The sequence below is a fragment of the Alosa pseudoharengus genome, unplaced genomic scaffold, assembly GCF_046254945.1.
Source record: "Alosa pseudoharengus isolate Yale_2024_CS ecotype anadromous, Long Island Sound unplaced genomic scaffold, YU_APseudo_1.1 YU_APseudo_1.1_scf_7, whole genome shotgun sequence".
NCBI lineage: Eukaryota > Metazoa > Chordata > Actinopteri > Clupeiformes > Clupeidae > Alosa > Alosa pseudoharengus.
In genome coordinates this window covers 14,319,496-14,337,499 of record NW_027468859.1, presented here as the reverse complement: position 1 = coordinate 14,337,499, position 18,004 = coordinate 14,319,496, and the positions used below count along the sequence as shown (strand labels likewise).

General features: G+C 43.0%; 1 protein-coding gene and 1 long non-coding RNA gene across 3 annotated transcripts in view; one reads left to right on the top strand and one right to left on the bottom strand.

Moving 5' to 3' along the window:
- Positions 1–8,044: 8,044 nt before the first annotated feature.
- Positions 8,045–17,106, top strand: LOC143110484 (uncharacterized). The gene is made up of 6 exons (XM_076273394.1): positions 8,045–8,282; positions 9,272–11,047; positions 11,393–11,487; positions 13,246–13,413; positions 13,860–14,017; positions 15,842–17,106. The coding sequence occupies exons 2-6, from the start codon at positions 9,285–9,287 to the stop codon at positions 16,499–16,501; spliced, it is 2,844 nt and encodes a 947-aa protein (XP_076129509.1). The 5' UTR covers positions 8,045–8,282; positions 9,272–9,284; the 3' UTR covers positions 16,502–17,106.
- The window catches only part of LOC143110485 (uncharacterized), a 10,545-nt gene continuing 8,976 nt past the window's right edge, over positions 16,436–18,004 (bottom strand). Inside the window, exon 3 of one of the 2 annotated variants that reach the window (XR_012984168.1) lies at positions 16,436–16,493. This is a non-coding gene — a long non-coding RNA (uncharacterized LOC143110485). Of the gene's footprint in view, positions 16,494–16,530; positions 16,597–18,004 lie in introns of those variants that run through there. The other variant, XR_012984167.1, reaches the window with a different exon arrangement.

The window sequence follows — 18,004 nt, the reverse complement described above, 5'->3', positions numbered from 1 at the left end:
ATTCAGTTACATTGCAGCAACGTACTGGCAACGTAACTGTGCTAGCTGGGTACCCACCTCTTATTTTACTACTACACCACTGCTTGTCACCCCAAAAGTTGAGATTTATAGTTTATCTTTGTCGTGTGACATATTTCTCCAACGTTTATTTAGCCTGTAATGGCCACCCTCTGCAGTGGCCAAAACATTGACTGCAGCACTTGCGCAACGTTGTTTGATAGCAATTGCAAGTGCCTGGAGTAGAAGTGGGCTGTTACAGACCTGAAGATCACCCTCAATTCAGACTCTTTGCTCTCAGACTCTCATTCACACATCCATTCAGTTTGGATGAAAAAAAGCATCTGCCAAATACCATAAACACAAACATTAACATCCAGACACACACTCTGATTCTCGCATCCTCAGTCACTTGCACACACTCTTTCATGCATCTACATTATGTAAGGGATAATGTATAGAATGCTGGGAAAACCCATTTTCCTTGACATAACATACCTAGAGATTGGGATGGTTTTTATTTCAGTTAGCCTAGCTGGTTTGATTTGCATTGAGAGATGATATTATGGAAAGTACCCCATGCCAATCGTGAGATATGGTAAAGGGTATGTGATGATGTGGGGTTATTTTAATTCCAAAGGCCAAAGGAACTTTATCAGGATGTATAGTACCCTGGATCCATGAAATAACTGGCCTTTAAAAATAAAAAAAAATCTGCCTGCCTCTATGGGAATTCAACATAGGTTTAACATAGGGGTATGAATACTGATGCACCCTGTATTTTAATGAAGAACATTTATTTATTTACGGTACAGTATTCATTTACAAAGAAAATTGTTTGGATATTTCCTAATTTTTTTAATTAATGCATTAAGATCCATTTCCAAAAGATATTTTTTTTATTCCTCTTTTTAGTCAACTTTAGCATGGGGCTGAAGACTTTTTAAAATAGTTGAAATAGTTAAATATATAGATATATAGACTTAACTTTACTTTATTTCTGCATTGTTGCACTGTTGGACTTACTCATTTGCACTATCACCATGACCACTATCACCATTGCACTATCACCATGACACTCACTCACACAGAGCACCTTACCTTACCTTATTATGCACAGAGAATCACAGGCTCAGTCCCTGCCTCAGTCATTGCAAGCGCCTCTGATTGATTAATCACTACTATGTGGATACTGTTTTTAGAATTGATTTAGATTAAGTGTTAGTATAATTTATATTTTAGTATATTTAGCATATTCTTTATCTTCTACTGTCCTTATTGCTTAGTTGTGTTTTTATATTATATACTTTAATTACTCTTTCTGCTGTTAAAGAATGTGTTTGTGTTGTCTGTATGCTGCTGAGACCTTGAATTTCCCCTGGGGATCAATAAAGTATCTATCTATCTATCTATCTATCTATCTATCTATCTATCTTTTTATAGGCATTGTAATTCAGCCAAACATATACTCAGTGCTGTCGCCATCTTTAAAAGTAGCATCAAAAATGTAGCCATTTCTTCCTGCATTTTCACAAACAAGCCAGATTCTGGGACTTTAGCTTCAAAGGCTACAGTAGGTAATTTTAATGGAATCTTATGAGAGAATTGACTACCGTGCCCTATTATACATGCATAAATTCATGTCGTCAGAGAACAAATCGCATTGTATGGATTGTGGATGGATAAAGTGGATTGGTGATACATGTCACCCAAGCGAAACCTACTGTAGTTTGCTGTTATGTTTTTGCAGTTGGAAAACTGCTAAAATTGCTAAGATCTACCCCTTAAGAAAATCTCTGCTCTGAACTGTCAAACAAAGGCAAAAAGCAGAGTCATCTCGTTCTACCCAAGACATACAAGTCATTTCCTCCAACCAAGACATTTCAGCTTAGACGTCACGTCTTACACCGATCTGGCCTTCTTTTGGCATGAGCCAGGGCCGTATCCAAGCCATGTGCTGATATTTATAAGATCTCAGAGTCCAATCTTTCATATTTAGCCCAAGTGTTTCTCATTAGGAGGCAGTGGAATTGAAGCTCTTCAGCCAGTGTGCAGGAGTCCAGACAAAGCCCAGGGTCTAACTTTTCTAACACAATCTGCTTAGTGTGAGGTCACTGAAAGTGAACTCAACTGAAAAAACGAAACAGGTTATTAGCTACGCGGACATAAACACTTTCACTGAGGCTGTTCAGACTGTTTTCATTTCATTGTGTGTGTATGTGTCTCTCTCTCTGTGTGTATGTGTGTGTGTGTGTGTGTATGTATGTGGGTGTGAGTGTGTCTGTCTATGTCTGTCTGTGCGTGTGAGCATGGCATGCATGTGTTAATGGCTGAAATTAATCTCAGTCAAAGGGTTTGAGCCAAAATGCATGCTTGTGTGTATGTCTGTGTTTATGCATTTTTGTGGCTATATGTGCACATGTATGTATTTTCTATACAGTAAGCTATGTGTGTATTTTTGTGTAGCAGGCATTCATGTTTGTGTGTGTGTATGTGTGAGTGTATTTTAGACTGGTTGAACTGTGGATGTTTAATGTGTGTGTGTGCATTTGGATTGCTTTAATTCAGTGTGGTTGTGTGTGTGTGTGTGTGTGTGTGTGTGTGTGTGTGTGTGTGTGTGTGTGTGTGTGTGTGTGTGTGTGTGTGTGTGTGTGTGTGTGTGTGTGTGTGTGTGTGTGTGTTTGAGTTTGTGCATGCCCAACCATTTGAAATGTTTTATTTGTTTTTTTGCTCAGTGTGGTTGTGTGTGCTTGAATGTCCATATTTATGTGTGTATGTGTGTGTGTGTCAGTAAGTGTGTGTGTGTGCGTGTTCTTTTGGACTGGGTTAACTCGGTGCGGTCTCATGTTGCAGGGAGAGCACACTGCCATGTGGTCTGGAGCTGCAGGCGTTGCCACAGTAACCACCGCTCGCTGCTGCTGCTGGACCGGTGACTGGGCCATGACTCGCCCGTGACCTGAAGGAGCGCGGAGGTCACTTAAGGACATGCCAGGTCAGAGGAGCCCAGAGGCACCACCCAGCACCGCTAACTCACCACAGCACGGACTCCAACCAGGGCCAGATGAGGGCCAGAAGAGAGCCAGATGAAGGCTAAATCTGATCCAGGGTCAGTTGTTATCTGGATTTTCTTCCTCTTCTCCTCTAATCACTTTTAGGTTCCTCTTTCACTGTTCACTATCAAAGGATATACAAAGAAGGTTCCTTAATGTTTAAGAACGTTTAGGTTCCTCTTACACTGTTGCACTATTAAAAGATACACAAAAAGGGTTCCTTAAAGTTTAGGAACTTTTAGGTACCACACTGTTGCACTGTCAAAGGCTAACACACAAATGGTTCTGTTCCTAAATGTTTAGGAACATTTAGATTCCTCCATCAATGCTTTTGCATTTGTGTAAGCTTGTGTTTGTATCAGCTGAAATGTTCCTTTTGACTGTGCTGAGAAAGTGCTATGTTGTGAAATGTGTGTGTGTGTGTGTGTGTGTGACAGAGAGAGATAAAGGGCTTGTGCATGTATACATGGGCATGTGCATGTGTAAACCTATGTTTTTGCATGCATGAGCACATCTCTGTATGTGTGTGTGTGTCTGAATGAGTGTGTGTGTGTGTCTGAATGAGTGTGTGTGTGTGTGTGAATGTGAATGTGTGTGTGAATGTGAATGTGTGTGTGTGTGTGTGTGTGTGTGACAGAGAGAGATAAAGGGCTTGTGCATGTATACATGGGCGTGTGCATGTGTAAACCTATGTTTTTGCATGCATGAGCACATCTCTGTATGTGTGTGTGTGTATGAATGAGTGTGTGTGTGTGTCTGAATGAGTGTGTGTGTGTGTCTGAATGAGTGTGTGTGTGTGTGTGTGTGTGAATGTGTGTGTGCGTATGTGTGTGTGCACTGGGGTCCACTGTGGTGCAGACATGCAGACACCATGGCACAGCTCCAGTGGTGAGCTGAAAACCACAGCCTCCGGTCCTCCAGTGCACCATGAGTCACAGGAAACACCACTCTCCCTCTCTCTCCCTCTGTTTCCCCCTCTTTTTCTCCTGCTCTCGCTCTCTCTCTCTTTCATTCTCCCTCTCCCTATGCATTTCTCTCATTCTCCCTCTCTCTCACTCATGCTTCCATTCCCCCCCCCCCTCTCTCTCAGTCTCCCCTTTGCTCTCAGTATCCCCCCTCTCTCTCATTTTCTTTCTCTGTCCTTCTTCCACATACACTCTCTCTAATGCACTCTCTCTCTCTCTCATTGTTGCTCTCACTCTCTCGCTTTCTCTCTCTCTTGTCCGCACTTGCAGAAGTCATTAAGGGAAACGCGAGGCGTATGGATTTCCTCCTGTCAATAAAACCAGAGACTTGGCAGACTAGTGTAGAAGCAGCAACAACAGCAGTGACCCCCCCCCCCCCCCCTGACTGTAGAGGTAGCCTCAGTTCAGACATGCATGCAAGCAGGGGAAGAGTCCAAATCAGCCCAAGGAGACCCATAGGAGCAGTCAGTTCACAAGCCGACTGCCCTTACAGTAGATGGATGAATGCTGCTTATTTAGGTCACCGGATAGGGAGAGTGAAAAAGAATTTGCTAAATAATCAAAAAAAGAGAGAAAAGTTGTCAAGTTAATGTTTTTTGTTTCTTAACTTATGTGGCCTGGTTGCCTGGTTCTCTAAAGCATCCTGGATTAGGAGAGTGAAAAACAATTCATATAGATAGATAGATAGATAGATTCAATACTAAAAAATAGGCCAAGAAAGAGGGGGAAAGTTACTTTGGTGTTCATTTTTACAGGATAGATGTTGACAGGCTGCATACAGTGAAGTGGGCCTAGTCCTAAACTGACTCTTCAACGGTAAGATAAGTTGGTCTGGATCTGGTGTGAGTTGGTCTGGATCTGGTTTGAGAGTGCCTGGCTTGTAGCTGTTGGACATGTTTATGTTTACAGAAGAGTGATGAACCTGTGAACCACTGCCCTCCATCCTCCAAACTGTAATTTCCGGCAGTATGTGCATGCACCCCCCCCCCCCCCATCCCAAAAACATCCAGTATACACATCAATATCAGCCTACACAAACCAAATATCCATCTCATGTGGTGTCACAAACGGGTCTCAAAACCAGCTCCACACTCAGATGGAGATGAGCCTCTTTAAGCATGATCTGACACAGCAGATTTGACAAACACATTCACTGCCGCTGTTCCACTGCTGACAGAGAAAGAGACGAAGGGCCCCAAAGTCAGCAGTTTCCCACAGAATCCGTTACACTTGCTCATGCAGGTCACAACAAAACATACGATTCCAAAATATGGAAGAATTTATTATAAATGCCGGGACTTACAGTTTTTACAGTTTTACAGTTTTTCTCAATCGCTTTGGTGCATATCTCGAATCATAATGAACATTTGCGCAACAGTTAAATGCATTTCTCAAAGCAATTAGTGCAAACTGCACTGCATAGTGGATAACCAAAAGCACATATCTTGCTCAAAATGCTTAGTTTATGCCACAAAAGCAAATATTTATGCCATTAAAACGGTCAGTGCAATCAAAATGGCAAGTCATGATGCCATTGTTTATATCAAGTAAGTCAAACTGTTGTTGTCAATATGACAGTTTACTCATATGTATTTTCTAACAATGCAGCACTGTTTTCTATTTCCAAACTACAAAGTTACACATTATTGTGTGTGGTGGGGGTTGATTGCAAAAACATGGATATGTTTCAAAGTGTTTCTGTTGACAGCCATTGTGACTATATAAAGAAAAAAGATAATAATGCTTTTACAACATTGTGCAACTGAAAAATGACCAATATAACATAAAACACCCCTTGGTCAGAGCTGTGCACCACTCGTTTTATTCCTTGCTGTTCCTGTCTGTCAGGTCACATATGTATATGCTAAACAAACTATGACAACTAATTATAACTCAAGCGATAAAATAAGGCCAATTTGTTTTATGGGCTAGGACTATTCAGCAGGGAACCAGTATAGTGCATTTTGACCAACATGCCATTAGCCATTGAAATATGATATGAAAAAAACAGAAATTTTTACAAAATCAATTGCATGGATGTGCTATTTGTTCAAGATGGGGAGAAACTGCTTCAGTGATGTGCACAAGTGATAAGATGATACAGAGTTTGAACAAACAATTTTGAGAATTGTCATTTTGATCTTAGAAATGCGCCAAAGCAAATGAGAAAACTGTAACAAGAATATCTTATTGTATGAGGGGCAGACAATGCTATAGCCTATATCTGCTGTGCCATATCCTTGTGTTTGAAAGACAGACAAGAAGAATTTATGACAAGGTTGAAAATACAGATTATGTGCTGTGTCTTGTTTCAAACTACAGAGCAGAGAGAGAAAGGAGGCCCATGGGAGAGGCTTCTGTCTGTTTCTAGGTTCCTCTCTCCTGGCTTTCTTATGAATGAATGTCTGTGGGAGTGTCCCAGGAGGATTTGCATCATTTGTGTGAAGTACTGCCACCATGTGGTAGCTGAAGGTATGACAGAAAGATTTCCTGGAATTCTCAGGATTATGTTCTAGGCAGGGGCGCTGCTAGAAAATGTGGGCCCTCTGACAGACAATAATTCTGTAATATATAGTATTATCGGAGGGGCACTCTGGGGGCCCCCTGTCAGTGCTGGGCCCTTACAATAGTCCTAACCCCTAATCATCTAATTGCAACAGAATTTATTTTCATATTTTTATATTTCAATTGGTGATCTAAACACCATAGTAAAAGTCCATGAAAATCCAGTTGGTGGAAATATGTTAAAATGAGAGTTGTTTTATGCATTTTCCTTGTGTGTGTATGCACACGTGTCTTTGTGTGTGTGTGTGTGTGTGTGTGTGTGTGTGTGTGTGTGTGTGTGTGTGTGTGTGTGTGTGTGTGTGTGTGTGTGTGTGTGCACGCGTGTGTGTGTGTGTGCACAATGTATGCATAGTATTCATGTATGTGTATGTGTGTGTGTGTGTAGTATGTGTGTGTGTTTCTGGTCAACAGTCATAAGCTACAACAGGCAAGAAAAACCCACAACCACAATGTCCACCCTCCTGGAACCCAACATAAAAGGGTGTTCTTGTTTGTTGCAATACCGCACTTTCTTTTCATAAGAATTACAACAAAATACTCCTGATGTGGGTTAAAGAAGGACATCTATTTTGATTTCTTACAAAAACAGAAAGTTACAGACTACAGATCTATCACTGTTTTGCTCTATTAAAAGTTAATTGGTTATCATGTCTAGATCTTTTTAACACCTTTCAGACATTCTTGATATTGGACACACATAATAACTGGCAACTGCAGGTCTGGTAGGTCAAACACCATATTTACATACATACTTTGAATTTCCCCTTGGGGATCAAAAAGGATCTATCTATCTATCTTTACCATATGATCTAGTGTTGATGATCAACACAATCTGTAAAGACAACACAGGAATTATTCTAAAACAAATGGATGTTAAAAGTAAGATTTTTGTTGATGCTATGTTTTTGTTGGTGCATGATTCACAATACAAAAAATAGCCTAATAGCCAATCAGAGTGATAGCTTAGATTTTTATGACTGTCTAACATATAGTAATACTAACTTATAGTCCAGGCAAAGTCTGACCCAAAACTAATTGCAACAGAGAATTTATTTTCACATTTTTATATTTCAATTGGTGATCTAAACACCATAGTAAAAGTCCATGAAAATCCAGTTGGTGGAAATATGTTAAAATGAGGGTTGTTTTATGCAAGCAAACACCAACAAAACTGTCATTAGAATGTTGTAGAATAAGCATTCTAAAGAATTCGCCCTGTCGGGACCTGGCGTTCTATACATTATCCCTTAGCCTACTTAACTTAACTTAACTTATTGCATTGTTGAGGAACATTCTTTTATTTTCAAAGAGTTAGTGAATTATTACTCGCCATTTGCAAAAAAAAAAAAAATGAAAATTAGATAGGGTGGGCTAAGCCTAGGCCTAAGCTACTTTTAAATGATAAGCCAAACGTCTCTTTTCTTATCACTTAAAAAAAAAAAATCATTACTGCACTTGGCTATAGGCCTGAATGAATGAACACTCAAACTGTGCACAAACTGTTAAGTTGTAAGTCATTATTTGTCAAATGTGATAAGCCTACCGTTAACCCCGTTAACAACGCAACCGGCACAGTCTTCAATCCAATATGGATGCCAACTAGGAAGAGAAAGGAACGCTGGGTGCAATTTTTACAGGAAATACTTTCGTCGCGAACTCGCGGTCTCCTGCATTTGTAAAGGGCTGCCATTTTACGGAGCTTACGGTAAGAATATTGACCTAACAGTGTTCTGCAAAGTTGATGCATCGTCTTACCTAGCCTGGTCGCATCAAATAATTGGTGAAAGGAAAGATTTATAGCATTTGTGTTAACCATCAAGCTAATGTTAACGTTATCCTTTGTCGTCTAGCTTACATGAGCTAGCTGGGTCGCTTTCGCAAATCCAAAACAATTATCGACAGAACAAATATTGTGCAGAGTCTATGTAGTACTGAAACTAGACATGCTGCATGTTGTATAGACGTCGATAATCCTGCTAATTTGACAGTTACCTTCGATATGAACCAGATACGATTCATTCATCTTAAGTAGATTGCTAAGTCAGCTAACGACTAAGCATTCTGATATCATGGACTTGCAATGAACACTGTCGGTGATCCCACTTTCAAAATAGCTCAGGGCAACTCAGTAGTTCTAACGCAGAACGTTAGCATTACAAAGGTTTCCACTAAACTCAGCATAACATTATACACTTGTCCATTCTGTGTGTTATAAAAGACGATTAAACCCAATGGGATTAATTTAGTTGACGTAGCTAAACATAATTTCTTAACCAATACGTTAGCACAACCTTCACCAATTCACATGCCTTCAGCGTACACTGCGGTCAGTAGTCTGTTGACATGCAGATTTGCGTTCCAACACTAGAAGTTGTGAATAACTCACCCCCAAACTAAAGGAAACAATCACACAAGGAATTTGGTTCCAACTGTTGGTGTCACATAACATTACAATAGACAGACAACATAGACACACAAACAATATAACCGGCAATACAAGTATACTATATTATATTATATTCAGGCACAATAAACAAGCACTTTACAGATTATAGTAGGCAGTAAAGCTTTACACAAGATACTTTACTAGTGTAACCCAATGTTGACAGTATCATGTAAATGGGTTTTGTGAGTAATACAGTGAGTGCCACAACACAACTGAGTGTCATGTCCTGTTTTGTTGTTCCCCAACAGGAGCGGCAGAACCATGAGCCATGAGAAGGTACAGATCATATCTCTGTCCCACCACCAGACTCTCCTGAAGGAGATGCATCAGCTGAGAAACTTGGGCCACCTGTGTGACATAACTGTGCAGGTGGACCACAAGGGTGATATGAGGGAGTTTGAGGCCCACCAAGTGGTGCTAGCCGCATCAAGTGGCTACTTTAAAAGCATCCTCGTGGCAGAGGAATCTGTCAAAAAAGCGCTGTTGTGTGACGTGCCCACTGCCGTTTTCGATGCTTTCCTGCAGTACGTGTACACAGGTCAAATCGAGGTGGAGAACACAATGATACACAACATTTTTAAAATGGCGGAGTTATTAGAGTGTGTTGACCTCGTTGATGCGTGCAAGGCAGTGAGTGGCCTTTCAGTGGCTAATGATACAGAGAGACTGCACCCAGATGACTTGACTGAACCAAAATCTCCTTATGAGACTACTTCTCCAATGGCTCGAGGTAGAAAGTCAACCCAAAGCAAACAAGCAACGAGCAAATCGAGCAAAGATCCCCCGGTCTCCACAGGGCTGGAGAAGACGCCACAGAAGAGGAGAAAGAACGATGACGAGGACGCAGGAAAGAAGAGTAAGGATGCAGGGGAGAAGAGTAAGGATGCAGGGATTGACACAGGGAAGAAGAGTAAGGACGCAGGGAAGAAGAGTAAGGACGCAGGGGAGAAGAGTAAGGATGCAGGGGAGAAGAGTAAGGACGCAGGGGAGAAGAGTAAGGACGTAGGGGAGAATGGCAAGGAGGCACAAGGCAGGAGACTGAGCAACAGGCTCACCAGCCGCAATAAGTCTCCAAGTAGTCCTAAAGCCAAGCGTCCCAGGAGAGGGAAACCCAAAGCCAACGAGGGGTCAAGCGACACTGCCCAGGTTGGGTCCGAGAGCACAGAATTAACAGCAGCCTTACTGGACACTGCCCAGGTTGGGACTGAGAGCACAGAATTAACAGCAGCCCTACTGGGCATTGAAGGGAAGGACACTGCCCAGGTTGGGACCGAGAGTACTGAATTAACAGCAGCCCTACTGGGCATTGAACAGAACGACACTGCCCAGGTTGGGACCGAGAGCACAGAATTAACATCAGTCCTACTGGACACTGCCCAGGTTGGGGATGAGAGCACAGAATTAACAGCAGCCCTACTGGGCATTGAACAGAGTGAAAAAGGTAGGTTGGTCAGACAGCCTTCGGCCAGCGACAACGACAGTGACAACGACAGTGACAGCGACTCCTCCTGCTCGTTATCGTCCTCATCGTCCTTCTCTCCTCCGAAAGCTGCCCCTCGAGACAGCTCTCAGAAGGACAAGGCGGGTGTTCCGCGGGAGAAATATATCTGCGAGAACGAGTCGTGCAATCGGTCCTTCCTGTACGAGAAGAGCTACCTGAAGCACCTGTCGAAGACCCATGGCGAGCGGGCCGAGGTGACGTACCGCTGCGGCACGTGCCAGCACGTCTTCGCCAACCGCAGCAACCTCAAGATCCACGAGCAGCACGTGCACAGCGAGGAGCGTTGCTACCTGTGCGACGTCTGCGGCAAGGGGTTCAAGCGCAAGAAGGACGTGCGGCGGCACCAGAAGCAGGTGCACGAGGGCGGCAGCCAGCGCCACATGTGTCCCACGTGCGGCAAGGCGCTGAGCTCGCGCACGGCCCTCAAGCTGCACGAGCGCACGCACACCGGCTACAAGCCCTTCGAGTGCGGCGAGTGCAACGCCAAGTTCTCACAGAGCTCCGCCCTCAAGACGCACAAGAGGTGTGTGCACATGCACACACACACACACACACACACACACACACACACACACACACACACACACACACACACACAAGCTGTGGACTGCACACAACCATTGGAGACAGTCTGCACAGTCTGGAATCATAGCTTGTATAGTAAACAGAAAATTGGCCAGGACCAACTAGGTTTGACCAGATTTGGTTAATGCTTAGCCATTTTTTCCCTCCAGTGGCTTTCCGACTGACCGTGTCATTGTTTCACGGTCATTGGTATGGACTGTGCTTCGCACAGCAGAGGTTATTTATTCACGTGTTATGTTATTATGTTTCTCTCTCATGCTGTGTCTGTGATGTGCCTGAACAGGATCCACACTGGAGAGAAGCCATTTGCCTGTGACGAGTGTGACGCCAAATTCACCCAGAACCACATGCTGCTTTACCACAAGCGCTGCCACACAGGTACACACAACATACACTGGCTTGCCACAAGCACTGCCACACAGGTACACACAACATACACTGGCTTGCCACAAGCGCTGCCACACAGGTACACACAACATACACTGGCTTGCCACAAGCACTGCCACACAGGTACACACAACATACACTGGCTTGCCACAAGCACTGCCACACAGGTACACACAACATACACTGGCTTGCCACAAGCGCTGCCACACAGGTACAAACAACATACACTGGCTTGCCACAAGCGCTGCCACACAGGTACACACAACATACACTGGCTTGCCACAAGCACTGCCACACAGGTAGACACATAACACATACATATAAGACATGAAAGCTTCCCAAGCGGTATTATATGGGTGCAGTGCACATGTAATGCTTACTGGCATACCACAAGTTCTTCTACATAATGCATACTGTCTTGCCATAAGCGCTGCCACACAGTTATGCACATGGTGACACACGCTGGCTTCACCGCAGTTGAGGCGCATCCAGACAAGGGGCGGTGTGCCGTTTGTAAATCATGAGACGCATTGTCTTTAAAACAATGCAAATAAATTAAAAATACTTCCGCTTTTAGAGTTGAACTTTTTTCAATTCAACAAGAAAAACAAAGACAATGCTTGAACGTTCTATTTTGTTCCCAATCTACTTCCTCTGCATTAAGATAACATATGGAATGTTAAAACGGAAGCCTTGTTGGATCAACTATGATGCTGATAATGGAACTCTCTTGAAACAGACATCAGTGGTCAACTCTACATGATGATCAAATCAGAACACTCATCAGTATCATGTGACTGCCTGACAAAATAGCTCTAAAAGTTGTATCATCACCTCCACACAGTTACACATGCTGGCTTACCACAATAGATTAGATTAGATTCAACTTCATTGTCATTGTGCAGAGTACAAGTACAAAGACAACAAAATGCAATTTGCGTCTAACCAGAAGTGGAAATAGCAGAGAAGTGCAATGTGATATACAAAGTATAGACAGGTGGTGCATAGACAGGACAGGATGTATAGTGCAGTGTAGACAGTAGTATACGTTGGTTTACAGTAATATAACTTATATATATATAAATATAAGTGTATTAACAGTAACCTTAAATATGGCTATGTAGTATAAGGCCAATCCCTCACTAGGATTCGGTTGTTAAGTCCAACATTACAGGCCCAACAGCTTTTTATCAAAATTTCTTTACTAGCACAGCCAGACGGTTTTTGCAACTTGTAAACCTTGTCACCATCACCTCCTTTTTATTGAGGGTAAAACAAAATCAGTTAACTTTAACAGAGTAATTACTGTACCTGTGCAGCCAGATGATACAATCAAGGGTTATGTGTGCAGGCTTCTGCGAAAAATAGGATTTTATTAGGTTGAGGAAACAAGTGAGTAGTAGGATGACAATTTCCTTAAAGGCTGCACCGAATAGCCGAAAAAATCATTTATCTATGCGGGAGCGGCTCTGAAAGAAATGTATTAGCCTATTATTGCATCATCACTTAATAACCGAATGTAGAGAGCACATACTGGCTAATGCTAAATGTTATTACTTGGGTATATCCACACACACACACACACACACACACACACACACACACACACACACACACACACATAAGCACTATTAATATGCAGTTACAGTAAGCACATGCATAGTGGAGTCTGATCTGGCCAGTGACAGGGTAGTGTGTTGGTTGAAACCATTTGGGCTTTGACAGGGTGTTGTGCGTTTGTGTGTACAGGTGAGAGGCCCTTTATGTGTGAGATCTGTGGGAAGAACTTTGCTTCTAAGGAGTACCTGAAGCACCACGCCAGGCTTCACTCAGGCTACAAACCGTACAAGTGCGAGATCTGTGAAAGACCCTTCGCCCAGAGGAACTCCTTACACCAGCACATGAAAACACACACAGGTAATGCACAAAACACACACATAGGTAATGCATAAAACACACACACACACACACACACACACACACACACACACACAGACACACACGATGGTCTTTGCCCAGAGAAGCTCCCTATGACAGTACACACTCACATTGCACATAAACATCACTCATGGATGTTTATGTACACACACACACACACACACAATCATTGGGTAAGATGTTCACACTTACACTCAACACATGTTGTGTGATCATATAAACTGACCTTCTGTGGTCACCTATTGTGTATGTAATTGTTGACCTTCTGGCTTCATATTAAAAGTGACAAACATGGGTAAGATACTATAGAACCTTACTGCTTCGGTTAGCCCTCATGACTCATTGATATGTGTGTGTGTGTCTGTTCCTGTGTGTGTGTGTGTGTGTCTGTTCCTGTGTGTGTGTGTGTGTGTTTCCGTTTTCAGGAGAGCGTCCATACCAATGCACGGAATGCGATAAGAATTTCACACAGCTGAACGCGCTCCAGAGGCACCAGCGCATCCACACGGGAGAGAAGCCGTACATGTGCACACTCTGCAACCGCACCTTCACCGACAAGTCCACCATGCGTCGGCACGCCCTGGTGAGAGGCTCACGCACGCTTAGCCCACAAGGCAACTCCGTTATATCACAGTTGTGTCAAATGTAAACGAAAACTGAATGTGATCATCTGCAAATCGTGTAAACCAATATTTCATTGAACAATAGAACATAGACAATATATCAAATGTTGAACTGAGAAATTATACTATTTAATGAAAAATATAAGCACATTTTGAATTTGATACCAGCAACACATCTCAGAATAGTTCAGTTTGCCCAGACATCCTTTTCAGGGAAACCCTTCAATTATTCAGCCAAACTGCATATAAAATGGTTTGACTGCAGTCCACACCCATCACATTTGGTGCATCATAAAACTAAAAATACAAAAAAGAAGACAATATGCATCAGGCAAGGAAGGGGACCACATTTCATTTTTAAAACATCAGCAACTGGTTTCTCAGTTCCCAAACATTTACAGACAACTGTTAAAATACGAGGTGATGCAACACAGTGATAAACCTGCCCGTTCCAACTTTTTTTAAAACGTGTTGCTGGCATCAATTTCAAAAAACATAAATGTCTGTTTCAACTATTCATATGTTGTCTTTGCAATATGTAAGGGATAACAGCCTCCAAGGTGTCCTGTTATACGGAATTAATGGACGAGGGCAAGGGGCAAAAAACTCCCCGACGAGGAGTTGCCTCTGCCCGAGTCCATTAATTCTGTATAACTGGACACACCTCGAAGGCCGTTATCCCGCTTATCACCCGGTTGCCACTGTAAAGCAAAGGAAACACATTGTTCCGTTTAAAAAGAAGCTCACTAGTTCAGCTTGTTGTACAACTTCCATTGGCCCTATAACAACGATAACATGGACAGTCAGCTTGTTTACAGTGATTCCATTGTTGCAAAGCCTGCCTTCAGGCTCAACCGTCGTCCTACTATCGTTGTTATAGTTACCATTCATAAGCATTGATGTGGAATGGAACTTTTTTTTACCAGATCTACTTCATAGTGTCCCATTATTCAGAATTAAAAGCCACCCCGCCAGCCAATCAGAAAAGAGTATTTATTCTCTCCGGGTGATAATATCAATTAAATCATTTGTAAATCACATTCTGTTTTTATTTACGCAGCAAATTCACCCGAGTTTAATTTGCAACAACTCACAGTTGCCCCACAGAGAGCAGGGCAGCTCATATTTATCCCAGTCTCATTTACCACAAGTCACAATTACCTCACAGGGCAGGACAATTCATATTTACCCCAATCCCAGTTCACACATTCACCCACCAAGGACAACTCATATTACCCTTACTTAACAAACCTAGAGTAAGCCATACTGAAGACCAGGATGTTTTTTTGTTTCTTATGAAAAGCACATAAAAAAAAGAAATACAGTTGAGCCAGTTAAAATATAAAATGTAAGAAGTATCATGTAGTCTGCAGAAATCTGTAGAATGGATTAATCTGTACGATGTTGTGGCCAAAACTGGTGCTGCAATCACTTTCAAATTACTGTAGAGTGGTGTATCCCCTACCCCTCCCCCCTGACTCGAGGTTGCCAACCCAGATGCGGAAACACTACTGACTTCGTGATTAGTAGATAGGTAGAGGGTGACGCATCAGGCCAAAACACAACATGACATGACAAAACACAACATCAACATCAGTTGAGGGCTGCAACTTCACTTTTTAAATGACAATATCCTGGCCGGACTGCTGTTGTCAGTGATATAAGTATTTGAAATGAACATGACATACCAGGGCCATTTTATGATTAATTGAAATACATTTCTTACACACGGGTCCTTTAAATGTATGGTTAGTCGAGTTTAACATATGGCCTGTCCTCCTCAGACCCATGACAAGGAGACACCGTGGAGGAACTTCCTGAAGGTGCTAAAGGACAATGTGGAAGACCGGGGCGTCAAGAAGCCCCGGGCGCCCGCCGTGAAGAGGAAGAAGAGCGCCCCCAAAGAGGAGCCCCTCACCACGCCGGGCCGCCGCAAGACCAGGTCCCAGAACACCGTGATGGCCGAGACCGTGGCGCTGACCGCAGAGTGGGGCAGCCATGGCACCATCGCGCTGGTGGGCCCCGGTGATCTGAGCGGCTTCGCTGTCATCCAGACCGAGGGTCCCGGCGGCGTGCAGCTGCAGTCTCTGGTGACGGCGGAGGGGGTGCCGGTCACCGTGCCGCTCTCCCTCCCCATCTCTGTGTCCCACGCCGTCGCCACCACCGTCTCCTCGTCCACCAGCGGTGCTGCCACCGTTACCACCACCACTAAAACCACAATCCCCATGCCCGCATCGGACCGTCCGGGGACAATCACGGTCGCGTCACCGACCCTGGAGGCGGCGTTGTTGGCCGGGGAGATCCAGTGTGTGACGGTGGGGGAGACGGAGGAGGCCGCGGGCGACGGCTCGGGCTCTAGCGTCCAATTGGCCGTGACCGGGGACATCCAGGAGTGTGAGACCACGGGAAACATGGAGGTGACGACGAGCGTCATCTCTGAGTAGCCATGGAGACAGACAGACAGGAGACAGTTCTGCATTACTGCACCAAACCATCAAGGGAACTCTCCTCTCTCTGCTCTGACAATCCATGTTGAACTCTGTCTCTCACACACACACACACACACACACACACACACACACACACACACACATACGTCAGGTATTAGAGGTTGTAAATAGATTTTTGCTTGTGTCGAATAACAGTTTCAGTCAAATTACATAGACAGCAAGCATACAAAGTCGTTCTGAAATAGATCACATTCTGTTTGCAGCCTTAATAACATACACACAAAGTGGCATGTTGCCAAGAAAACAGTATAATGGGATTTGCCTTGACCAGACAAGACCAAACTGAACTTCATGTTCTTTTCCCAGCCTTAACCATGCATTTACCACAGTATACGATCCTTACAAAGTAACATAACGTATACATATATGTGTGTGTGTTTGTCTTTGTAAAAACATGTTTTGCTTCATAAAGGTTTAAACCTATGACCTGATGTACAGTTATATATATATATATTCAGTCTTTTTACCTTCATGGAAACTAAAATATGACAAATGATATGAAATTTGTGTTTTTTTCTTCCATACACACTAGCAATCGCAAAAGAAGCACTTTATGATGCATAGACAGATGGTTCTCAACTAGTATGCCATGAGGCAAGGTGAGGTGTGTCGTAGAATTTTGAGAAACCCAATGCATTTTTATACAGGCTCATGAAATATATATTTTAAATATTATTAATAACCCCGTTTCTTAATTAAAACAGTTTTAGGTGGCCATAAAGTGATACAGAGCCATTACGCATCTCAGTCAACATCATGTGAACATTATGCCTATTGCTGTGGTCTCAGCTTGTGAACACTGTAAAGATATGATATTTTGTTTGATATTTGGTGTGCCTTGAGAACCTCTGAGAGTAGTCACAGATTTGAGACTAAGGACTTTTCAGACTTATTCAGCTAACTAGTCGTTAGAGGTTTGGCGTTATGTTTATGGATACAAAAGCAACCTGTTTTTAAACACTAGTGTTCAGTTGTTTAGGTAACTACCACTATTCTACTAGATTTATCTGCCGCCTTTGATACTGTTAACGATGACATTCTCCTTTCTACACTATCTGAGCTGGGGATTTCTGGGAAAGCTCTTGACTGGTTTGAATCTTACCATAAAGGGTCTTCTTTTAGCATGTCTTGGCAGGGACAGGTATCAAAGTATCATGACCTCACCACAGGTGTGCCTCAGGGATCAGTATTAGGGCCCCTGCTTTTCTCTATTTACACCACTTACATTAGTACATAACACATGACTATGACTAATAAAGAGGCGTGCTACTTTTCGACAGAAACCTTGATAAGCATGTAGATGGTCTCCAGTGATGAGGACACAATGAACAGAAAAATAAAAACCTCTGGTAGGCCTATGTCTCACGATATGTAAACCACACAAGACTGGACACAAAACGACATGCTCTGACTGGTAATGAGCAGAGGGAGAGGGGA